A 25,442-nucleotide genomic window follows, 5' to 3' on the forward strand; every position below is an offset into this window, starting at 1 on the left:
ATAGATGTCCACAGAAAAATAGAGTAACTCTAACTGTAAGGAAAACTAATTGCATGTACTTCTATTTGAATAAAAAAACACAGTGATGCTAATAAAAAACACAATGATGCTAGACTAAGAATTAATGGTGACGTATTAGACTGTGTAAATAAACAGTGGCATACCAAATTTATAATAGTCTTCCACATAATGTAAAAATCATATCATCTTTCACACTCTTTTGCAAATACCTAAGGGTATTTTTATGAGATCACTGTTTCTATTCAGCAGCAGAATTTTTTGAGCATCTAAGATACAAGAGACTTGAAACAAGACACTGCTTCAATTGCAAGAAGTGCAAGCTCTTTTGGGGATAAAGTTAAAAATTATGTTTCCGCTGAAATAATACAGTACTTTTGCTGTGATGTGTTACTGTTTTGTTTGGTGTTTGTTCTATCTCCCAGAGTCTGGAAGATTTTTTTATGAATAAAAAAATAAATTGTTCTACATAAATATTTCAGTCACTCATGTACAAACGTAAGATCACTACACGTTAGATACAACTGAATGAGGTTTTTTAAATAATATTCTTTGTTAAGACACTGGTCCCATATTCCGGCGAATGGAAGCTCATGCTTAATATGGGCATCGTAATTTAGGTTTCGTAAGTCATTACAAATGCCCGGTTACTTTCTTCACTAAAGCACACCCGGCCCAGCCCTCGATAAAAACGTGTGATTATTCATGTATCTAAAGTGATTCTTTTAGAGTAACAGATTACTAATACTAATATGGAAACGTGTAGCTTATACAGCTAAAATAATAACATTAGCGCTGATGTAGGTACAGTACAGTGACTAATATTTATGTGGTCAATATTCCGTTGCTTTGGTAGCACTGAATCCCAAGTTGCGACAAGTTGTGTTGGTTGCTAAGGTAACCGAAAGTAAATAAACAAGGGTAGAGTGTAAAGTACGGAAGGTGTGAAGAGAAGGAGTGTTGACAACGCGGAATCTAAAACTAATAACTTGTTATGTTCAGCGAACATTCTTCTGAATCTGTAGGTTTCTCGTCTGCTTGGAAATCAGAAAGGTAACCAGAAGCGAAATGTAGCCCTGCGGTATTGTGTTCTGAACGTTGATCTCATTTCACTTGTGATTTAGAATTTCTTACACGTAGCTTCCTACTATGTACAATATTTTATGTATTTCAGAGCTGTCTGTGATGGAGAGACCCAAACAAATGATTGTCAGAGTGTTGACAAAGAGGCCCAATCGGTGACTTCGAGACATGCGGAGGTAATTCAATATGATTTAGGGTTAATAAAACAAATTGTTTTATTATCGAAATAGAATAATAACAGAATGTAGAAAATAACATTAAACGGAAAGGAATGTTTAGCGTTACTTAAGGCGACGTTGTCATTCTTGAGATGTATTATTGTACGCTTAAAGGCCTCATTCTTAACTCACATATCGCATAAAAAAATACCGTGGTAGCATTGATAACATGTCATTACGATCCTTGTGCAGAGACTATGGTATATTCCAACAGAGCATTTGGTAATTGCCACCGAAACATAACTCACTGTAGTATAGTTACACTTTTCCCAGTTCCAAACTGTAGAGTAACGCTATTTCAGTGAGGTCTGCATATGATTGCTGTAGTAATTCTAATGGTCTGAACGGTGTACTTACAACATGAAAAGTTTTGTATAATGCTAGCCTGTAGTTGTAAAATAAGTATGTAATATGGTGTAATTATGAATGTCTGGCCAAAAATGGCATATTTTGTTAAAGTAACAACTTTCAAAAGTTGCACACTACAATGATGAAACCTAACATATGATTGTAGAAGAATTGAAGTTCATAGAACAATACAGGTTTATTGTACTCCCCCCCCCCCTTTTCAGTGATAGAGAATATGTGACCTTCTCATTACCCTGTTGTATATTTATTAGCTATGTTATGTTTTTTTTTTTCTTTTTTGTGGTCATCTGAGTTTAAAAAAAGGGAACCTTTGAGAGGTGTTATAATTGCTTGTACAGTGAGTATATTGTACTGTTGTACACGAGGGTTCGGTTGAAATTTTTTTATTTATTTATTCGTCCAGGGATCATCTTGTATAATGGTGCTGGATTGGTCATCATAATACACTGAAAATATACATACCCACAGAATATATAAATATGCTTTATGAGGATAGGGCAGGTGGTTGATCTTGGCCCTGATGAAGGAATCACCTTGGCAGTCGCTTGAAATGATTTAGGAAAACCTTAATCAGCATGGCCAGACATAGTGAACTCCATCCTCTCGAAGATGAGGTCAGCGTATAAACAAATGCACTGGCTTATTTTGTTAGTCCTCATTGTACAATGTTCTTTGATAGAAACACAGTTTTCTTCTTCATTTGCTACACATATCAAGGACACCTGCCAGTGACTCCAGAACTGTGAGCTTGTTGCTATGCCCCTCGCACTTAACTCTGACCCATTCAGAAAGTTGATTCCATTCCTGTAAACATTCCACTATTCTCCATCTTCATGTCCTCGTATTAGTCCACCTGAAAAACTGAGTTATCATCCCCCACATGGTGAGTAAGATGTTGTTATTAGGAGAATATCGAGACATTACTATCATGCACTGTAGATCTTGGCACTTGATTTTCTTCCAAAAGCATTATGGTATTGTAGTGTGACAAAGTATTGTAGTTATCCACTTGCATTTTTAACCACTACTCCGAACGGTGTGTTGAAAAATACTAGTGTGTTCTCCAGCATTGTCCTCTACCATCAGACCTGCCACAGATTGCTGCCTATCCTGCTTAAGTGAGAGGCGAGTATCTGACCTCCATGTTCTTAGATGAGGTGTGTACATCTAACACATTGGCCCCTACTTGTAGTTCAGCTTGCTTCGACCACTTTTCATAGCTATTCACGACAGTAGGATGTGAGCAGCCAGACAGCTTTGCCATTTCAGAAAGGCTCGTTCCCAGGCACCAGGCAGTGTCAGTCTCCCCTTTAGTTATTAAAGTTACGTCTGTCTGTGGATTTTCCCTCTTTGAGCCTGTATCGTCATGAGAATGATTTCCCATCATCTCTGCTCCATGTTTATATGGACTGTACTGTCTCTCATGTCCATAACACAACCAGGTAGCATTCAGTCTTGCGGTGGACATTGGTCGTGACATTTTGAGTCGTCGTGTGCAGGCATACCAAACAACATGATGTGTGCCACCATCCACAAGAACTAAATGATGTGATGTAAACAAAACACATGAATAATATCTCCAACAGAAACTTACAGATGAAAACATACCAGATGTCATCTACATGGCATATGTCAAGACTTCAAAGAATTTACCTGTGGCTCAAATAGTTCACTAGACACTTTCACACTGTGTGTTGTGATATACCTTTTGTGTCAGACACAGTAGCATTTTGTCTAAGAATACTGTTGGTTGTGAAATTACGGAGTATATTATGTTGAGATCCGTGCAAATTGTGTGGTGCAGTGAGTGAGCACCAAAATTAATCCAAAGATCTGGGGCTCATCCCCAGTTGGTCTGTTTTTGGTAATTAATTGCTTCTTTCAACTCAGGATAATTCCATGTCAGTTCAACACAGAAAAGCAACATTTTCAACCTGACCTTCTCAGTTTTTGGTGCATACATTGATCCAGATAGGAGATGGAAAACTGCCAGTTTGCAGGGGCATATGATACTTGAGAAAAAAGTTACAAGTCTGCAAAATTTGGAATTTGTGTGAAATTTACCTGTTTCTGTCTCAGCATAAATGACTGGTAATTCTGGTTCTAATCCTGATGTAGCAGTGAAACTTGGACTGAGCGAGGTGGCGCAGTGGTTAGCACACTGGACTCGCATTCGGGAGGACGACGGTTCAATCCCGCGTCCAGCCATCCTGATTTAGGTTTTCCGTGATTTCCCTAAATCGCTCCAGACAAATGCCGGGATGGTTCCCTTGAAAGGGCACAGCCGACTTCCTTCCCAGTCCTTCCCTAAACCGATGAGACCGATGACCTCGCAGTTTGGTCTCTTCCCCCAAAACTACCCTACTAGTGAACTTGTATTATTGGAAAGCTAATTAGTAGAGCTTCATGTTGATATGCAACATGGCAGGTTTCAAATAATTTTCACATTGAATGTCATGGACCCTAAATTTCACATTGAATGTCATTGACTGTAACCTTTGAGCATGTTATCTCCAAACATCCCACAATTAACATTTTTTATAAAAAATAAATTGTATTGTTTCAGTATGCTACTATAAACATGTTAAATTTCAAGATGGCACAGCAAAGACATATTACCAAAAATTTATTTTATGAGCAACAGTACACTATCAGAATGCAGAAGGCAGCACATAAATATGAAACACAAATTATTAAAAAGTACAATTCATAAGTACTTTTGTATAGAAATATGGTTTATATTATTTTAGCGGTATTATGAACCATGTACAGTGTAGCTTCAGTGAAAAGGCAATAAAACTTGGTTAAATCTTGTCTCACAAATCTTCAGTCAAGTTAGTAATGTTCACCACATTTGATGCAGGTAGAGTGTTTGTCCTTCCAGTTGGTGTCACTGGATCCAGTCTTATGAGAATGTCACATGTTATGATAACACAAGTGTCTTGTTTGGCAGGAGACACTAGATAGAGATGGTCCATTTGGCTGCAAGAAGCTGGTTCTTCGTAAGTTTGTAAGACATATGCAATCCACCAGTGACTGTCATACATAAAAGCAACAGATCTGCGTATGTCTGTTAACTGCATTTCTTTCACCACAGCGGCCACTGACTCTTCTATGTTCTCTAAAGAAGCAGAATATGTGTTTCTTTTCACTATATCTTTGTTAATATATATTGTACAATGGTGACTTAAGACTTGACCTTATATTTTTAAAACATTGCTTCAGCTTGGCATTGTCTTAATTATGATTAGAAGCTGATACATAGTGGAAGACACATGGATGAAGTTTTTTTTTCATTGCACGATTGAAACAACAAGTTGTGATGTCAAAATATGGTTTTTATGAGGTTGCTTGAGGCTGTTGTGTGGCTAATATCTTCACAGCCCCTGTAACCTCATCACAAGGTCCTTTACCAGATACTGTAGCAAAAAAACAAAATTCCATTCAACTTCCTCTTGGTAGGACAGATTCATGAGATTCTTTATGTTTTTGTATAGGGCAGCACACCCATCCAAAAAGTAATAAATGTGTTTCGGAGTTGGAAAGTGACATTTTGAGAAATTGATGAACTTCTACTGGAAAGAATACACACACAATGTATCATGCTGAAGGCAGTCATATTTTTCCACATATGTCACATGGTATATTTCATTAGTATTCTTATCTCTGTAGTAAGCTACATATAGATGACTTGTAACGAATCACAAAGAAGAAGATATTCATCTACTTGGAGTTTCTCTGTGGTGATTCTAAAGAACTGTGACTGTCACCGTGTGATAAATGGGTGCGGTAGTAGCAATTGTAAACTTGCTACGAACACCTCAATCATAGTCGATTTTCTTATAGTCTTTATAACTACTCTGCCTGTAGTTAACTAACAGTTGTACATAGCTTCATCAGTGCAGTTTGTACCAAGCAGATAATCTGTCATTCTTGCAACACTTGGAAAACACCTAAGAAATGTGCTGTAAATGCAGGATTGCCTGTAACAAATGCTAATCAGTGTATGACAGTCATGCGCTTTCTTCACACTTACTTCTCTCCATTAACACACTGTAATCATTAATGTAAAATTCTGATGTGAGACACACACTACTCTTCCTGATTTATTGATGACTCTGTGGAATATATGAGTCCCCAAAAAATTATCCTGTTTGCCAATGACACCAGCATATTGCTTACTGGATCCAGCCCAGGAGACATTGTAGTCAACAGCGGGAAGTTCTATGAAAAGACTTTCTGAGTGGTTCACAAAAAACAAAGTCATTGTAAATATTGGAAAAGGTTGTTTGTCAATTTTCACTTATTTCCTCCATGTAATAAAATTCTGTATACGAGCACAGTCAAAAACTGATCCCCTATAATATATGTCACAAAATTTTTGGGTCTTTGGGTTCAGCAGGACTTAAGTGGGACATCTACATAAATAACTTGTCTAGGAAACTCTCATCCCTGTGCTATGGTGTATGAATATTAACGTCTACAGCAAGCTAAACAACAGTACTGCAGGCATATTATGCACAGTTCCTCACACTGTTTCAACGTGGGATCATTTTTTGGGGACACTCAACTCACAGCGTAAAGATTTTAGAACATAAAAAAGAGCTCTAAGAACAACTTGTGGCCATAAAAAAGGTGGAGTCCAGTAAATCTCATTTTATTGAGCTTGGTGTTCTGAATGATGAAAGCTTATTCATTGACGAAATTATCTTGTTCACTAGAGACTACCTCTTGAAAACAGGAGGGAAATCAGATATGCCAAAAATATAGCAAAAATGCAGCCTAGTACATGAGCATAATTAACATTGGAATTATATTAGCCTACACAATTAGATACCATAGAAAATAAAAAACAATGCTATGTAGCCAAAATTTAAAATTAAACTAAAGGTGTTACTAATAAAGCATTGTTTCTGCTGTGTAAAAGAATTTCTGAATATGTAACGTTACTTAAAAATTAAATTATAAGAAGAGGTACCTCATTTTAATTTGCTTACTATTTGCTAATACTACATATTATTGCAATTCTTCTTTGACCTGTCCAATATCAGTTGTACAATTTGTGTTGCATGATAAAACTGGACCAATAAAAAAATCAGTCAATCATCAGACAGCATGGGTCCCAGTGGCATTGGCAAGAACATAGTACTTTGGCCGCAGCTTCAAAATTTTGACAGTTCAGTATTTATATCTGGGTATGTATCTTCGAAATATGTGTACAATTCCTTAAGATGTGTAACACCAGCCACTTCTTCTTATGCACTTTAATTCCATTTCCTTTCATAAAGACAGTCTTCATCCTAGCATCACACAGCTTACATTGATATCACAGTAAAAATCACATTGAACAGTTTTCTCACACAATGTTTTATGTGGCTTTGGATTTGGTGTCACCAATATACTGTGTGCTACTAGCTATTTTGGTCTTTATACCATATAATCTGAATTTTGTTATGTTCCAGCTCTTTAAAAGTATTGTCAAAATTTGCATTTTGCTACACATAGAGTCTGAATTGTGAAACTTATCTTTAAGCTGGGCTGTGATCCCTCTTTCTTCATTTTTATCACACACTTCTTACTCCAGCAGTGCCACATAAGTATGATCCATCCTGTGCACACATTTTCTCATGATGGAGATTCACCTAAATAACAAAGACTAGTATTTAAAGAATCCAGTGTCAGATCTGATACTATTTCATCTTCACTTACATCTTCTCTGGTAGTACCTAACACAGCTGAGGCAACACCTGCAGGGGTTGGTGGGTTTTATGATGTTTGCTTTCTATACGTGCTGCAAATTTTTCCACCTAGCAATATGCTACAACATTTCTTTACCATCCACTCCTGAACATTCTTCAAATTATTTTATACTCTAGCATGATATTCTTCTTTAAAAAATGGATTTCAGCAGTACAGTTTTGACAGGAAATCCATATTTTACAAACTACTACTACATACTACTTCATGGCACATGTACACAGCAGTTGATTAAACAAACCTCACCCGCGAAACAAGCTAATGATGAGTGGTTGAAATAAAAGTGTCTCTAGTTGGGTGTTCGCAGCAATAAATGTTCACCAGTTAGTCAGAATAATAGTGATTGCTGCTGGCTGCTGTTTTCAATTAAAAAAGGATACATGGCTGCTTATTGCATTTTGTTAGTGTTGTGATGTAGAGAAATACATTTTTGGGCATGATGCCTTTGGTGTGCGATCTTGATGTTTATCATGTGTATAGTAACATATTGGAGCAATACAATGTTTTGTTTTCCAAAACTATTGGAGGTGGGTTGTTTAAAGATATTCAAGGTTAAGGGTTTAGGTCAGTGATTTTGAATGTGAAACTGCTTAGAAATTTGCCATGTTACATATCAGTGTAAAACCCTGCTCATTAGGCTTTTCAATATATAAGTTTTATTTTTGTATCTGGATTAGAACCAGAATTGTAGTCAAAAATGGTTCAAATGGCTCTGAGCACTATGGGACTCAACATCTTAGGTCATAAGTCCCCTAGAACTTAGAACTACTTAAACCTAACTAACCTAAGGACATCACACACACCCATGCCCGAGGCGGGATTCGAACCCGCGACCGTAGCAGTCCCGCGCAGAATTGTAGTCATTTATGTTAAATAGATGCATGTAAATTTCACACAATTTCAAAACTTTGCAGTAAGGTCGCTGAGTGAACCAAATTTGGAAAAAAATCCGAGTGTGACATATTGAGAGTCGCTTTGAATTGACATGGAATTATCTTTTGAATTGACATGGAATTATCTTTTGGCCATGGTATGTTTCATGTGAAAAATGTAAATTTACACCATAATATCGAGTTCATATTAAATGGTAGATCCTAGCATAACTGGCTGGATAAACCAGTTTCAAGGCCAGAAGAGGGCAAGGAAATCCACTCCCAATAGGATCATGCTTAGTAAAGCACAGTGGTGTTTAAATCAACATTCAGGATGAATATAGCTTTACCCTTTTATGTCCGTTGAAGATCAGATGTGTAGCAGTCATTTTAGGAAGGTGAGAACTTAGAAATTGCCCCCCCCCCCAATTTCCATGTCGAATGGACGATTATTTGTTATTATTTTATCCAAATGCATTGAAAAGATAGCAACAGGTTTTAGATAGTATTCTTCTCTGCATTTCTAATTCCCATGATCCACAAATAAATTGGTAGGCCCTAATTTCTGAAGATTTTTGTATCCAGGTATGTACTAAACAGGCTATTGGCTCACGCTACTTATTGGAACTTAATGTGCTTCCTGTCCAGTTGGAGCAAGTCACTCATGCTGGCAGAAATGACAGAAATCCTTCACCTCTGGAAAATTCAACACTGCCAGCAGGTGTTGATCCTCTGCAGGTCTTCCTATATTCCACTTCGGTTTTATAGAATTGTGACTTCACTCTGGCAATACATACCTCATTCTTCTTTTCAGACCGCACAGTCATCCACAGACAGCTACTCTGAGCTTCCAGTCTTATCCATAAGATCATTTATTTATTACATGAATAGTAATGACTATCTGACACAGCCTTGGAGTATACCAGAAACTGATTTCTTGTCTGATGATTTGATGCCTTCTGAATCTTAGGAACAGAAGAAGCCAAGTTTCAGAAGACATTTATGTGTAAAATCCATGTTGGTTCCTACAGAGAAGACTTTTGTTCATATAGTAGATATTGTAAGCAAGGATCAAATGTGTTCCGTAATTCTACAGCAGATTGTTATCAGCAGTGTTTCTTGAAAACAGAAATAATCAGTACATTTTTCAATAGCTTGGATTTATGATAAATTTTTTCTAGAAGAGTTACTAGTTATTTACAATAATCTGTCAAGAAACATATACATGCCCATCATGTCTAGTCACCTTTCCTCTAATGAACAATTTTAGCTCTTTTCCTCTATTCTAATAATAGCAATAGTAGTAGTTTGGTCATCTGTAGATCTCCTTTACAAGACTATTTGAAATTCAGAAATAGTATAATTCACATATACAGACATTTACGACTTTCAGGTCTAATAGGACAAGGGTGGAACCTCTGTGGCCTTATAGTAGGGACCATTCCACCATTCGCTGAAGTAATTTGTGGAAACCACAGAAAACATAACCACAGTGGTCGGATGAAGATTAGAACCATCCCCTCTCCAAATACAAGGCCACTCTTTTTGGAACAGTGTTGCATCATTTGGTTCATCCCTATTGTACAATACCATTGTATAAATAAGTTATTTAGTAATGTAAAAGGTGAGTGCTATGCTGTTCATTCACTTCTCACACTAAGTCACCACACACTCTGTACACACATCGTTTCATAATTCTGCACTACACATTCTGTGATTTCTCTTCTCAGTGTGTCATTTTAGCATCTGTGTGGTGAATGAAAGGGGGATCTGTAGTATAATCATTCTCAGTTAAACAGCTTTTGAAAGTGGTGTTCAGTATTTTGGACTTCTATGTCATCCTCTATTCTGGTGCCACTGTGATCACTGAGTGTCTGTGTAAGTAATTTTGAGCCATTTATTAATTTCACACAAGATCAAAACTAGGATTTTTTAATGAAATCATTGCACAGAATTTTACCATTAAATTCCTTTAATAATATTCACATTGCTCTCCTTGTGCAAATTTCGCTCTTGATTATCAACAACTCATCTACTTCTTCTGAAACTACGAGGAAGCTCTCTGCTTTAATAACAACTTTCTGACATGACTTCTAAACAAGTGTAGTTTTAACCCATCCCATACAACTTTTCTGTATATATACATGTCTATATTGTAATGTTCGTTACTCTGTTTTATCAGTGGCTGCTTCGTATTTTATCTCCATAAGGGGTATTGATGTTGCCTTCGCAGGTAAATTGCAATCTGTTTCTTTTTGTACCTTCCAAGCAGAAATATGTACCATTTTTTAATAAGATTTCTTTTAATTTGCCATTGATTCTATAGCAGTCCTGTGGTCACTGATTCCCTCCTCTGATTAACTGTACCAAAAAGTTCAATCATTTGTAGATGTAACATATCAGCGTCATGAATAGTTTTCCATGCAAATACTCAAGGTAATTTTGAGATAAGATGTTCTGTACAGTACCACATGATTTTGTCTCTGAAACCTTTCTGAACAACCCAAGTCTCCCAGAGTGCAGCTGATAAAATGAAATTGCCCCTGTTACCTTAGCCTGATAACAGACTTTACGCATGGTATTCACAGAGTTTTTCATAAAGCCTTCTTCCAGCACAGTGCCCGAGGCAGATGAGCTATAAAAATAACCAGTGACCATATTTGATCCATCTTTGGCAGAAGATAAGCACAAGATAATTCTACATGCAGAAACTATCCAAACTTCACTAGATATGATTGATTTTGCTATGGAAACAAATATGCCACCATCATTGATGTCTAGCTTATCCTTGCAGTATATATTCCACTGGAATTCACGAAGTTCTACCATTATTCACTTTTAGTAGCAAACAGTCTTTATTACCATTAATAAGTTAAATGCAGAGGCAATGCTGGACAGGGCAGGCAAGGACATTGTCATCTAAAGGAGTTCTTTTCAATAACCAAGGTAGTTAAAAGTCGACTCATTATATTCAGTGGACAAAGTACATATGGGCATCCTCTGGTTAGCCCTTGAGGCTGTCAGCCAGTCATAGTGATCATGAGAAGAAGTTAATTTCTGTCTCAGATCAAAGCCTGAGAAATAAGGAGAATAGAAATGAATTCATGCCAAGGCTCACTGAAAGCCAGCACCACAAAAAGCTTGTGCTGGGAGCCAACACCAGTCTGTGGAGCCCGAGAACAAGTGAACAGTGAGCGTGTCAACAGTTAACATTCAACAGGTACAGAGAACCTTTGCATAAATGATGGTCCTGTATGAGAATGTGAAAGTGAAAAAGTAGAAATAAAATAATATTTCTATTATTTACCCCATTTCCTTAAATGACACAAAATGCATATACTATATTTATAGATTTATTTATTCCTATTCAAGAATTCATCTAGGGTATAGAAGAAGTTGTCAAGGAGATATGATTTCAGTTTATTTTTGAAGCTACTACTGCTGTCAGTCAGTCACATTTCATTTCATCTCGTAATTTGTCAAAAATTTTTATAGCAGCATATTTACCCCTTTCTGTGCCAAAGATGGGTTGAGTAAAGGATAGTGTAAGTCTTTCTTTTTTCTGGTATTATAATCATGAATGTCACTGTTGTTTTTAAACTGGACCATGTTGTTGAGAGCAAATTTCATTAGTGAGTAAATGTACTGTGAGGCTGTTGTAAGAATTCCCAATCTTTTAAAAAGATGCCTACAAGATGTGCAACTATGAACCCCACACATTATTCTAACCACTTTCTTTTGAGCAGTGGATACTTTTTGTCTAAATATTGAGTTACCCAAAAATATTATTCCGTATGACATCAGAGAGTGAAAGTATGCAAAGTATGTTAGCTTACTAATTTCTATATCCTCAGAACTGGCAATTATTCTGATTACAAAAGTTGCTGAACCTAGTCACTTTTGAAGATCCAAAATATGAATTTTCCAATTAAGATTCTCATCTATATGTACACCCAAAAACTTAATATGCTCTACCCTGTCTACTGACTTATGTTGAGAGAGGTTCTCCAAATCTTTCCATGAAGATAAATTAAGCTCGATAAACAAAATTCAGTGTATACATCACACACAGCATGGGTCATTGTTTCTCCAAGAAATTATGAAAGTTACACATAGCAACAGGGTGTAGCCGTAACTACAAGTGGTGCTCATGTGGTCGTCAGGCACACAGAAAATCCAACAAAGTTGTATAGTTAATACACGTAAGTACAATCACATTACTCACAGCAGTGTTAGAAACTTGTTCACTAGAGGGTGTACGTTAAAAAAATTGTGCTATTATTCAGTTGAAATAATAGTGTGGAGCCCAAAGGAATAACTCTTTAGTTCTACTACAAAGAAAAATAGGGTAGTACAAAAATAATGCAAATATCAGAAAAAAGATGTAACAACAAACATGTGTTAGTCACCTAAATTTGTCTTATATACTAAGGGAAGATTGACAATATAAGAAAAAGGTAGAGTGCTACTCACCATAAAGATGAAAAGATGAATTGTAGATAGGTGCAATGAAAAGACTGTTACACATTTAGCTTTCGGCCATAGCCTTCTTCAGAAAAGGAAACACACATGCACATTCATTCACACCTAGCATGCACAGCTCACAAACATGTCTGCCATCTCTGGCAGCTCAGAATGGAGTGCAACTGTCACGTTGAATGGAAGCTGCAGTCTGGAGGGGACAGGGAAGGGGAAGAGGTAGCAGGGTACAGGTGGGAGAAGAGAAGATAACTGTCTGGCAGAGCGTGCAGGGACTAGAAGGAGGCATGACAGGACTGCCACCAGGCCCAGTGTCAAGAGGCTATGGTGAGGCAGGGAGGTGGGGAGGGGAAAAAGGAGAGGTGCAGGGAAGGGGAAAGATGGGTGGGTGCATTGGCAGAGGATGGCATATGAAGGGGTGAGAGGACAGAGGAGGTGGAAACAATTGGGTGGAGGGTATGGGACAGTAAGTTACCTTAGATTGAGGCCGGGATAATTTTGGGAGAAGAGAATGTGTTGTAGGGATAACTTCCATTTTCACTGTTTAGAAAAACGTATGGTGGGGCTGAGGATTTGTGTGGTCCAGGTTGTAAAGCAACCATTAAAATCAAGTGTGTTATGTTCAGCTGCATTTCGTGCCACAGGTTGGTCTACTTTGCCCTTGACCACAGTTTCATTGTGGCCATTCATCCTGGTGGAAAGATGGTCGGTTGCCATACCATTATAAAATACTGTGCAATGATTGCAGCAGATGTGGTGTATGACATGGCTGCCTTCACAGATGGCCTGGCCTCTGATGCAGTAGGATAAACCTGTGACAGGACTGGAATATGAAATACTGAGTGGGTGTATTAGGCAGGTTTTTCACCAGTGTCTTCCACATGGATATGATCCCTGTGGCAAGGGGTTTGGATTGGGAATGGCATAGGGGTAGACTAGGAAGTTATGGAAGTTGGGTGGGCAATGGAATATAACATTAGAAGGCATGGCAAGGGTCTTAGGTAGGATTTGCCGCATTTCAAAGCATGATGATAGTTAACTAAAGCCCTGATGAAGGATGTGGTTCAGTTGTTCCAATCCTGGGTGGTATTTGATGACGAAGGGGGCGCTCTTTTATAGCTCATTCTTAGAGGTTGTGGGAAAGTTGGCGGGGGGGGGGGGATGGAGAAATGACACAGGAGATATATTTGTGGGCTAGGTCTGGGGGTAGTGCCTGTCTGTGAAGGCCCTTGTTAACCCCTTCAACATACTGGGCTAGGGAATTCTTGTCACTGCAGATATGCCATCCCAGGTGCTCAGGCTATATGGGAGGGATATTTTGATTTGGAAGGGATTACATCTATCTAAATCTAGTTACTGCTGATGGTTGGTGGGTTTAATGTGGACAGAGGTGTGGATGGAATCATCAGCGGTCAAGAGGTCAATGTCCAGGAAGGTGGCATGCTGGGTTGAGGACCAGGTGAAGTGGATGATAGAGGAGGTGTTGAGTTTGTTAAAGAAGGAAGGTAGGGTGCCTTGGCCCTGAGTCTGAACCTCAACCAGACTGGGGGCTTGGCGTTTTGTGACTTTAGGAAGATCTCCTCTAGGTGGCCCATAAACAAGTTGGCATAGGAATGTGCCATGCGAGTGCCCATGGCTGTGCTGCAGATGTGTTTCTATACCTGCCCGTCGAAGGAGAAGGGAGGAAGCCCATGTAGGCAAAGGGTGAACAAAAGGAAAACATTTACAAGTTTTGCATTGAGGCAAACTTTATTCAGTGTAAATACCAGAAGGATGAAGTTTGGGAAAGACCTGCTATAGTGCTACCCAAAAGTATTTCCTTATTCTCATTTATGTAAAAATCCCAGTCGCTCTTAACAGGAGTATGGCCAGTAATGAAGAGACAGGAAACAGATTCAGAGTAGTGAACACTGTTTTTATTCTGGGTCAGCTCAGCTGAGATGATATGCACGAGAAAAAGGGGGGTGGTGCACATGTCTACATTGTCTGCAAGAGGACAGTCCATACAGGGAATGAAACCCAAGACAGAACCAGACTATAAATCGCATGTGGCATGCGGACTCGTATTAATTTAGGGTTTGGGTACTGTATTGTTTGAATGAAATATGCAAGCACAACAGAATACCTCTGCTACTATAACCGAGATTGCTTAGTGGCTACAGAAAACTTCCCAAACCTGCTTGTAATGTAACACATGAAAAGTGGATGGCAAAGGGAAACATAACTTGACATGTGAGGAACTAGATTTCGATCACAGAACAGTAGTGGAAAGACAAAGAAGGCACTTTCCGAGTGTGTCATTGAAAAGGGCACACTATATCAAGACACCTCTTTAGGAAATGTCTTGGAGGATGTGGCTACATGTTCAATTTGGGGGTTGCACAGGGTAGCCACACAGTCTGAGACACCTTGCCACAGTTCGCGCGGCTTCCCCCCTCGAAGGTTCGAGACCTCCCTCGAGCATGGGTGTGTGCTGTCCTTAGCATAAGTTAGATTAAGTAGTGTGTAGGTCTAGGGACCAGTGACCTCAGCTGTTTGGTCCCATACAAACTTACCACAAATTAAAAATTAAATTCTGATGATTTTTTGAAAACCACGAACACTATGCACTGTTTGGGTTCCCATTTGCCACTTAGATGGGAAGCCAGGGGTTCACAGTAAACAGATAGTCAACAAAATGGAACTCAGGGACTACAAGTTAAGACACGAGATTAAGCAACATCTCAGTCAAGGGGATAGTGGTTTGGAGTGTTTTAGAGTAATGTAAGACATTTTCAGATATGCAAATGAGTTTCTGTAATACATAAATAATCCTTGGTGACAGGACAGAAGAATACTAAGTCACAGGTTAACTTTATTTGTCTGGCTCTGTTATAGCTGCAAAACATATGCCGCACACACTCCTTGGCTTCATGTCTCATTGGTATTGCCTTCCAAAATGAGATAACAGTTGGCTATTACCTTGCCGTGGCACTGTGTAGTGTATAGAAGACAGCTGAGTGGGTAAAATTTTAGTTGTTGCAGAGGCGACATAGTGTGATGATGTTGGCAATGACCATTGAATGCTGGGAATTCACGACGACCAATCACCGCACAGGTGCAGGCAACCAATTGGATTTTAGCTGGTTGTAGTTAATTTATCTCCACAACAAAAACATAATTATTTTGATAAAGTTGATCAGGAGTTTCAGTTCCACGATGAAGGACAAATACTGGTCGGGGGTGTAAATTCAGAATTTGCCTAGGTGTTGATTATAATATGTATGTCTTTGATGCGAGTAGTAGATGCTCGTAAAATTGCTCCACCAGTGCGAAATCCTCTTGTAAACTGTTTGTTTGAAGTGTTTGTTAATGTTATATATATAGTCTCAGGTGTCATACACTTTAATTCCATGTCCGTAGCAGACTGCACACAGTGCTTCAGTGTCAGATGCGTTAAATTTGCTATGAAAAATGACGTCTTTAATGTATAATGGCCAGACGGACTGTTCGTGTGGAAATCATCTCTGGAAATCTAACCGCACCGGATCATGAGAATAATCCTGTCTGTTTTCCATCAATAAAATGTAGCTTTGTTGCAGTACTTCAGTAATTCATCGAAACTGGGCAGACATTTGGAGCAAAAAAACAGTGAAACATTTGTGACAAGCAGCATTATAATCAACGAGACGGAAGAAAATGTTGCAAGATGTCAATACGCTTTGAAAACAACCGTATACAGGGTGTCACAAAAAGGTACGGCCAAACTTTCAGGAAACATTCCTCACACACAAATAAAGAAAAGATGTTATGTGGACATGTGTCCGGAAACGCTTAATTTCCATGTTAGGGCTCATTTTAGTTTCGTCAGTATGTACTGTACTTCCTCGATTCACCACCATGATTTCATATGGGATACTATACCTGTGCTGCTAGAACATGTGCCTTTACAAGTACAACACAACATGTGGTTCATGTACGATGGAGCTCCTGCACATTTCAGTCGAAGTGTTCATATGTTTCTCAACAATAGATTCAGTGACAGATGGATTGGTAGAGGCGGACCAATTCCATGGCCTCCATGCTCTCCTGACCTCAACCCTCTTGACTTTCATTTATGGGGGCATTTGAAAGCTCTTGTCTACGCAACCCCGGTACCAAATGTAGAGACTCTTCATGCTCGTATTGTGGACGGCTGTGATACAATACGCCATTCGCCAGGGCTGCATCAGCGCATCAGGGATTCCATGCGACGGAGGGTGGATGCATGTATCCTCGCTAACGGAGGACATTTTGAACATTTCCTGTAACAAAGTGTTTGAAGTCACGCTGGTATGTTCTGTTGCTGTGTGTTTCCATTCCATGAATAATGTGATTTGAAGAGAAGTAATAAAATGAGCTCTAACATGGAAAGTAAGCGTTTCCGGACACATGTCCACATAACAGATTTTCTTTCTTTGTGTGTGATGAATGTTTCCTGAAAGTTTGGCCGTACCTTTTTGTAACACCCTGTGTAATGGGGGAATAGCCTTTTGTGTTGACTGAAGTAAATAAAGAATGCTATCCACGCTTTGTTTGACAGGTTCTTGTATGGAGCCTTGTCTGCTAAATTACAAAAATGTTTGGGTTAATATGAAGAGATCGACGTGGAAAGAATTCCATCAAAACAAAAAGTGAATGTCTTTGGATACCATATACTATCATCCGACCAGCTAGTACCAATGTCATATAATTCCCAGCATTCAACAGTCATTGCCAACAGCAGCACACTAAGCTGCTGTTTAAGTATAATGCACTCAAAAGGTAAATTTTAAATATACTAATTCAGAGGCAGGGTCATGACTGCAGGAGAGATTGTAATATGAAGGCAAAATGTTCAACGAATATGTAGTACATGTACAATAAATTAAAAAACGTATGTCCAAGGGTAAAATAAGACTTTTCTTCTTTAAAAAACATGCATATTACAGCAAGAAATGGTGTCTTATCACAATATGTAGTGATCATGCTGAGACTGTTATGAATGTACACTGAAGATTGAATAGTTTTGTTTGAGCCCCCACGTGCTATGACACGAAAATATATATATTTGTAACACTCAACATTCAGCTTAATTGAGCAGCCCAGAGATATGGCTGGTCTCAATGTTTGGCTACGTATTTAGTCATGGTGCCAGCTCACACCTGTCATAAACTCAGTTTTCAAGCTGAAATAAAAATATAAAAAACAATGCAGAAAAGGTATTGCGGTGAAATTTAAAAAAAAATATTGAGCCACTCACATGGACTTATAATTTGAACAAGTAGTTTATTTCTATTTTTCGACAAATAGTCTTCAATATATTGAGTAAACACTTGAAACAAAGTCAGAGGGCTTTTTTACGCAAGGGCAGTCGTTAATAACTGATGCTACAACACTTCACTATAAAATTAATATGTTGCGATCGCGGCACTCGATAGTCTGTTCACAGTTCATAAAATACACTATTGTCTGGTGTCCTAAACCACTAAATTGCGCTCAACATTATGGTTTTCAAACGTCGCTACATACATACTTGTCCCGAAATGTGGCTACAGCCCACTAGTACCCGAACATGGATGACATGTCGGCTCGTAGTGTCACTCAAACTCAACTGTCCTCAAAGATGGCTGCCCTATACACCATCAGAACGACTGCCTATCCCAAAACAGTGTTTGACAAAACAATTTCGAATATTCTAAAACTAAACACAAAAACACACATGATACATTGAAATATATGGAAATTTTCCGGGCAACAACAATCTCAAGTGCAATTTTTTGTATCTGCCACTATTTTTTCACAAATAATGTTCTTGTGGTGTGATTTTGCTTTTCCCACATTATTGATACCAAATAAAAATACATACTTAATTACTCATCTACCTCTTTAAACTTTAGAAGGCTGCCGCTAATTTCGTCTCTCTAAATTTATTACCAAAACACAGTTTCTCTCAGTCAAATCCCATATTCCGACCTCTCATGCAAATGATTGCTCAATGCAGCTCTACTAGCCGCATCTGTAGACACTTAAACTATTACATATTTTTGTGGCGCGTCTAGATAATTTAGCTTAACATACTTTTCTGTCTGAGTGCGAACTCACATCTCCGTGTCACTCTTAGTTTTGTTTTTATCAATTTTTCTCTGGAATATAAATTCCTCCAAGAGCGAAAACATGGTCATATGCGCCCCTGCCAAGTGCTCGGGTTTTTCCAAGGTCGCGTAAATGCTATCTGCTCGCCACAGCCCCTTAGCAACCGCTAGCCACGTGCTCTGCGGCAGGAAACTGCCACTCTAATCTCCCACCACAGCTTGTGTGCTCACATTCTACATCCTGAAAAATGCCAATTAATAACTTTAACAACAAACACAGCGATGCACGTGCATCCTGTCATTAACACTGGCACCTGAGTCGGCAGGTATATCGATGGCAAGAAGAGCAGGGTTTGACAGTTGTGGGCCATGCTGGGCTGGACGAGCTTTGCGGCGTGTCAGTAGGTAGAGGCACCTTCGACGCGCAGTGATTGGCGGAGCTCAGAGTATGAGAAAACTTAACTGCAGGTAGCAAGCTTGACGATCTAAACACGGGGTGGGAAAAACTCAACCATTTGAGGGTAGCCACCATGGCCGAACCAACTGAATAAAGAAAATATGCAATAAGGGAAACTCTAAATAAAAACTGAACCAAATCAGTGACAGAGAAACCAGACACATGGTTTTAATGACAAAACTTAGACGAGAGTGTGAGTGAAGATGCTACAAGTTATTAAATGTTACATGTTTTTGATGGTAAAAGCTCTATACAGATTAATAACTCACTAACGCCTTAAGCCATACATACAAACGTAGTGTCGATCGATAGGACTCAGTGAGCACTATCGAAATCGTCCATTCAGTTTCCTGCGAGTGTGTCATATTTTTAACCACAGGGGGGAATCTAAATACCGTACACGTAAAAGTGAATTTTGTTCCAATTAAAACGTGTAACAGAAAGTAGCGATAGCATCAGTGTATAGAGTTAATGAGAGATGTACGACTATAATTAGTTTAATTGTTTAATGTTTGTTAGTGATATAACAACACAAAACGGCGCCCATATGAGCAAAAACACTACTTGTCAGAAAACCATTAAGGTTACACGAAAACTACGATCAGCATTGAAAAGCTTATGAATTTTGCGTCCAGATTCACGTGTAATATGTCTTATACAGCATTAAATTTATAGTTCGTATACCATACGTTTTCCTAAGGCTAAATGTACACTGCCCATGATGCGATGCAATGCCGAGCAGAGCGGAGCGATGAAGCGCTGAAATCACTTGACAGTGGGAAGGCTTGGTTTAACAGTGGCAACAGAGCGGTGCCCGTTTAGACTGCAGGCTGGGCCAAGCAATGTGATGCGGTGCGATGTGATGACTACGCTGTAGTCGCAACTGAGCTTGCGTTTCGCCCAAGTGTTTGGAGCGATTGCTTGTTTGCGCTTGTGTCTGGAGTAATTGCTTGCTTGTGATGGACGTCGAAATTGAGAAACAAATGTTGAAATCAGAAACGCAAGATGACAGCTATCATTTTGTAGTGAGTTTGCTGCCAGCAATGCGAAAACTTATCACCAGCAGCCCAGTTGAGAGCCAGGATAAAAATTCAGCAGGTTCTTTTGGAAGAATTGGAACAATCAACCACTTCCACTGCACATTCATTGATGTCACCCTATGCACCTGAAAATCCAGTTGAAATCGTAATTGCTGGAAATCTGCAGAATGAAATAGTCATTTCTGAAATTCAACCTGATGACATTGTTATTTCAAGCCACCAAGATTCTGAAAACTTTGATACTTAAGTGAGTGAACTGTGATGTATTTTACTTCTCATTGTCATTTACGTCAAAATTTATTAAAAGAAAGTTTGAATCTATCACAATTTGTAAATTTTTCATAATAAAATGATTGCTGTAAACTTAATATTGTGTACTTACCTGATGGTGATCATAACTTTCTCTTCAGGGGTAATAGCCATTCTGAAATTTGTGTTTTGCTTCTGTAATCCATTTGAAACAGACAACACTATATAATCAAATGTGTCTGTACTCATTCTGAAATAATTCCAAAATTTATCATCTTTTCTCAAGTCACTGTACAAATGATGAAATTCTCCTAAAGCCCTCCTCTCCTTGTTGATTTCATGCACCCATTCACGACTGCGTTGAATTCTCAGAGCACTGATTTCTGATTAAAAAAATTTACTGGGTCGAGGAAACAAGACATTGTGCCGAGACTGCTCAGTTGCTGGCCAAATTTCACGCGTGCGCTGTATCGTGTGCAATGTAAACGCTCCATCGCATTGCATCACTTTGGCCATTATGCCTCACGTCGCGTCGCATCGCATCGCAGGCAGTGTAAACGTACACCAAGTCCGAAATATTCTGACACGTGCATTCAGTGCGAGGCTATGACGTATCGGCGGCCATTTTCACACGACACAGTTGGATTTCGGCGCAGTTGAAATGGTGCTCGTGTAGAAACAGATCTTATGTGCGGCTGAAGTCACCTTTTGTGTGTGTGTGTGTGTGTGTGTGTGTGTGTGTAACCGAGATATTTCTAAGTATTCGGCTGGGACTTCCAAAAGTTCCGCATAAGACAATTGTTAGGAATTCTGAAATAATTTCAGCTTGTGTGGATGTTGAATAAATTCACGACACGTGAAGGATTGGTTGCGACTATAAATATTTCACGAGTGTCGATCGCAAAGAGTTTGAAATAATGTTCAGCATTTGGTCTCTTGAATAACTTTGCTTAAGGCGACATTGTCTAAACATCTATGAACTGTTCAGCAGTTAACATTGACGGTGATCTGCAGTTAAAAACGTCATTAGTTCGCGATTACAGAAACTTCAGCTTAGAAGTGTGTTGAAGCACTTTGAATAATTTTGTGTACGAGGGCTATCCACAAAGTACATTACGTTTTGGAATTAAAAATAAATAAAGTATTGGAAAATTTTTTAATTATATACAGATGAAAGCCACACTTAAATACTACTTTCCTACATAGTTGCCATTTAAATTAAGGCACTTATCGTAGCGATGGATGAGCTTGGAAATTCCTTTATCGTAAAATTCGACCGCCTGTGCCTTCAACCACGTGGTTACCTCTTCTTGAAGCTGTGTGTCGTCATCAAAATGCTGCATAGCCAACCACTTCTTCATTCCTGGGAATAAGTGGAAGTCGCTCGGTGCCAGGTCGGGACTGTATGGCAGATGAGGAAACAACTCCCACTTAAAAGATTCGAGAACTTCACGAGTGGCATTTGCCGTGTGGGCCTGGGCATTGTCGTGAATCAGCAAGATCTTTGAGCTCAACTTTCCCCTGCGCTTGTTTTGTATTGATCTTCTGAGGTTGTGCAGAGTTTGGCAATACCTTTGAGAGTTTATTGTAGTGCCTCTTTCCAGGAAATCCACAAAAATCACACCTATTCTGTCCCAAAAGACAGTCACCATCACCTTCCTTGCCGACATTGTCTGCATGCATTTCTTGGGTTTTTGGGGTGAATTTGTGTGCCCCCACTGCATTGACTGCAATTTTATCTCGCAGTTCACATGCTTAACCCATGTTTCGTCACCAGTAACGATGCGATCGAGTAATGAGTCGCCATCTTTCTCGTAAGCGTCCAAAAACATTAACACTGCAGCCATTCGCTGATTTTTGTGAATCTCTGTCAAGATTTTTGGTATCCATCTTGCACAAAACTTGTGGTAACCAAGCTTTTCGGTAATGATTTCGTGCGACAAACTTCATGAAATTTGTGGAAAACTCATAGAGTTCCGTTATTGTGAAATTACGGTTTTCACGGACCGCGGCATCGACTTTTTCGACAAGTTCGGCAGTCACTATGCTGGGTCTTCCACTTCGCTCTTTGTCGTGAACGTTAGTTCGGCCATTTTTAAATTTTATGACCCATTGACGCACTCCACCTTCAGTGATTATGTTGTCTCCATACACTTCACAAAGCTGCCGATAGATTTCTATCGGTGTACAGTTTTTTGCAGTCAGAAACCTTATTACAGCACGCACTTCACACTTCACGGCATTTTCAATTAACGCTGATATTTCAAACTGTCACAGTAACTCAACGGAGTACAGCACGAACCTCTCACTAGTATGGCAGGATGCCGACTGAGCGGCGGAATGCCATGACACCAAGATGGCCGCGCTAGCCCTGCCCCTAACGGACACAAACGAAAACGTAATGTACTTTGTGGATAGCCCTCGTATTTCCTGAAGGTTAAGTGAACACTTGATGCTGGTCAACTTTTAGATTCTCGCACAGACATATATTAATTTAATAATATATTGTTGTGGATACTGTGAAAGAATATTTCGCTTGTTTTTCTGGAATAAATTCAGACTGTGAAAAATGAAAAGTGAACATCATTTCACCGCAAATTCCCACCTGCAATTTTAATAAACTTGTGATTTCTTTCATTTAGGGCTAAATGTGATGGATGTATTTGTTGGCTCCTGGACAGAGACGAAGTAAATATTTGGAAATCCAACCACACACTGGAAATCCCTATGAACGATTTTCTTGCTTCAATTAATTTTTTATTCGTGCTGACGCATGTGGTGGCTCACGAGTCGTACTTTGTTGGAAGCAGCAGTGAATAACTTCACCATTAGCCATTTACTCTTTCACTAAGCAAGTACCAAAAAGAAGGGAGCGTTTTAAAACAAACATTTTCCCTCCAAATATTACCCTTACTACGTTGCAATGTGCAGGCACTGCTGAAATGAGCGTTCTTTAGTGACAAAATGACAGTTTGATGCTGACAAAACTGGTTGAGCGTTAAGAGAGTAAACAAGGTGGGTGGAAGGGTGATTGCAGAAACTGGACTTAGTGGATTTTAGAGAAGAAAACATGGAAAAACATATTGAAATGGTGAAAGATTTAGATGAATGAACTCGGTGGTGTCACAACCTCAAGGTCTTCCACTTGCACATACCAAGAGTGACGGCAAGCGTTGCCATGAAGTGACTATTCATGTTAAAAGTTTAATGTGAAAGCCCTGTTGGGATTATGTGCATATACAAGTGATTTTGATGTTTTAACTTACATTTACTGCAATGAAAATGGCTACACAGTGACCGAAATCTGAATATCAAATAATATTTGTGACTGATTATTGTACCCTTCACTACTTTGTACGAAAATTAGTCTTTTGTGACCCATCAGTAGCCTGGCTATACAGTAAGGGCACGAGAATTGGCCGCTGGCCATTCCAATACTGATCATTAGAAGTCGGCACCGTACAGATTCACATTTTGCATTGACTGTTCTGTTTCATACCACTGTCAACCTCAACGATATGGTGTTGTGTTGTCTGCATGAGCAGATGGTTAATTAATAACAGTAATTATACTTACATTTAAACACATTATGCAATATGAGACACAATCACAAATTGAGACTGAGTTTTCACTCTGTAGCAGTGTGTGCTGATTTGAAACTTACTAGCAGTTTACAGCTGTGTCCAGATTAGGACGACTCGTACTTGGCACCCACACCTTATGCAGGTAAGTAATCTACCTGAGCACAACACATCAGCCAGCCCATTGCTTATCCTTTAACCCTACAATGGCCACACTTCTTACTCCTCTGCCCCTGAGGCAAGCAGCCACCTGTACTTAGCTTACCACTGAATTCACCAATGTCAGTTAAAATTAAGCACTAAATATTTTTGTTTGTTACTGAGCAGGGAAACTGCAGTCTTAACCTTATTTGACATTTTTGGTTTCAGTTCTTGGTTACTAGATGCATATTATAAAATAATGGATGAGAACCATGGGCCACACGAATACTTGATTAGGGTTGACAGTCATCCCCATTCCTGTGCACCAGAACAGCCCCAATGCCATAGGCAGACGTATCAGTTGCCACTACCAATGGGCAACTGGGAGAGAATGACGTGAGGCAAGGGGCAGATTTCAGCATAGTTTTCAATTGGGTAAAAGCCCAGTCACAGGCAGGAGTCCAGTTTATGGGCATCCTTTGTTGCAAATGCTCTTCACAGGAGGGTCTCGTGACAGTCATATCATCCTAATAATTCAAACAAGCCAGAATTTGCTGCGAGAGCTGTTCAAGTAACCTTTGGAAAATTGCGGGGACTGAGGCAATGCCAAATGGGAGGCGCATGTACCTGCACAATCTAAAAAATGTATTAATTGCAATGATGTACTGTGTACCTCATCTCAGGGTAACTGGAGGTAAGCATCAGTGAGGCCAATTTTGGAGTAGTATTCCACTCCAGTTAGTATGGTGAGGTCGTCTTCAGGCCACGGGATAGGATAAGTTTCCACCTGTGATTGAGCGTTGATTGTAGCCGTGAAATCTCTACACAGTTGGAGAGAACCACTGGAGTTTCTGATGATGACTGGTGGAGTGGCCCGTGTTCTAGATTTCACTGGCTCGATAACCCCAGCAGCCTGGAGACAATTTAGTTCCTGCTTCACATCAGCATGTAAGGCAATTGGAACTGGTCTGGCACAGTAAAAATAAGGTGTGGCGTCTGGCCAAAGGATGATATGCACTTGAAAATCTGAGGCACAGCCTAAATCTGGCTCAAATATAGATGCAAACACAGGCAGATATCATACAG

General features: G+C 39.2%; 1 protein-coding gene across 1 annotated transcript in view; it reads left to right on the forward strand.

The window, feature by feature from the left end:
- The first annotated feature begins 862 nt into the window (after positions 1-862).
- Positions 863-25,442, forward strand: part of LOC126195286 (cytoplasmic dynein 2 intermediate chain 2-like) — a 99,475-nt gene continuing 74,895 nt past the window's right edge. Inside the window, exons 1-2 of the mRNA XM_049933833.1 lie at positions 863-1,071; positions 1,193-1,277. Of these exons, the coding sequence (XP_049789790.1) occupies positions 1,013-1,071; positions 1,193-1,277 (144 nt within the window). The 5' untranslated portion in view covers positions 863-1,012. The remainder of the gene's footprint in view (positions 1,072-1,192; positions 1,278-25,442) is intronic.

This window comes from Schistocerca nitens, chromosome 7, assembly GCF_023898315.1.
Source record: "Schistocerca nitens isolate TAMUIC-IGC-003100 chromosome 7, iqSchNite1.1, whole genome shotgun sequence".
Classification (NCBI taxonomy): Eukaryota; Metazoa; Arthropoda; class Insecta; order Orthoptera; family Acrididae; genus Schistocerca; species Schistocerca nitens.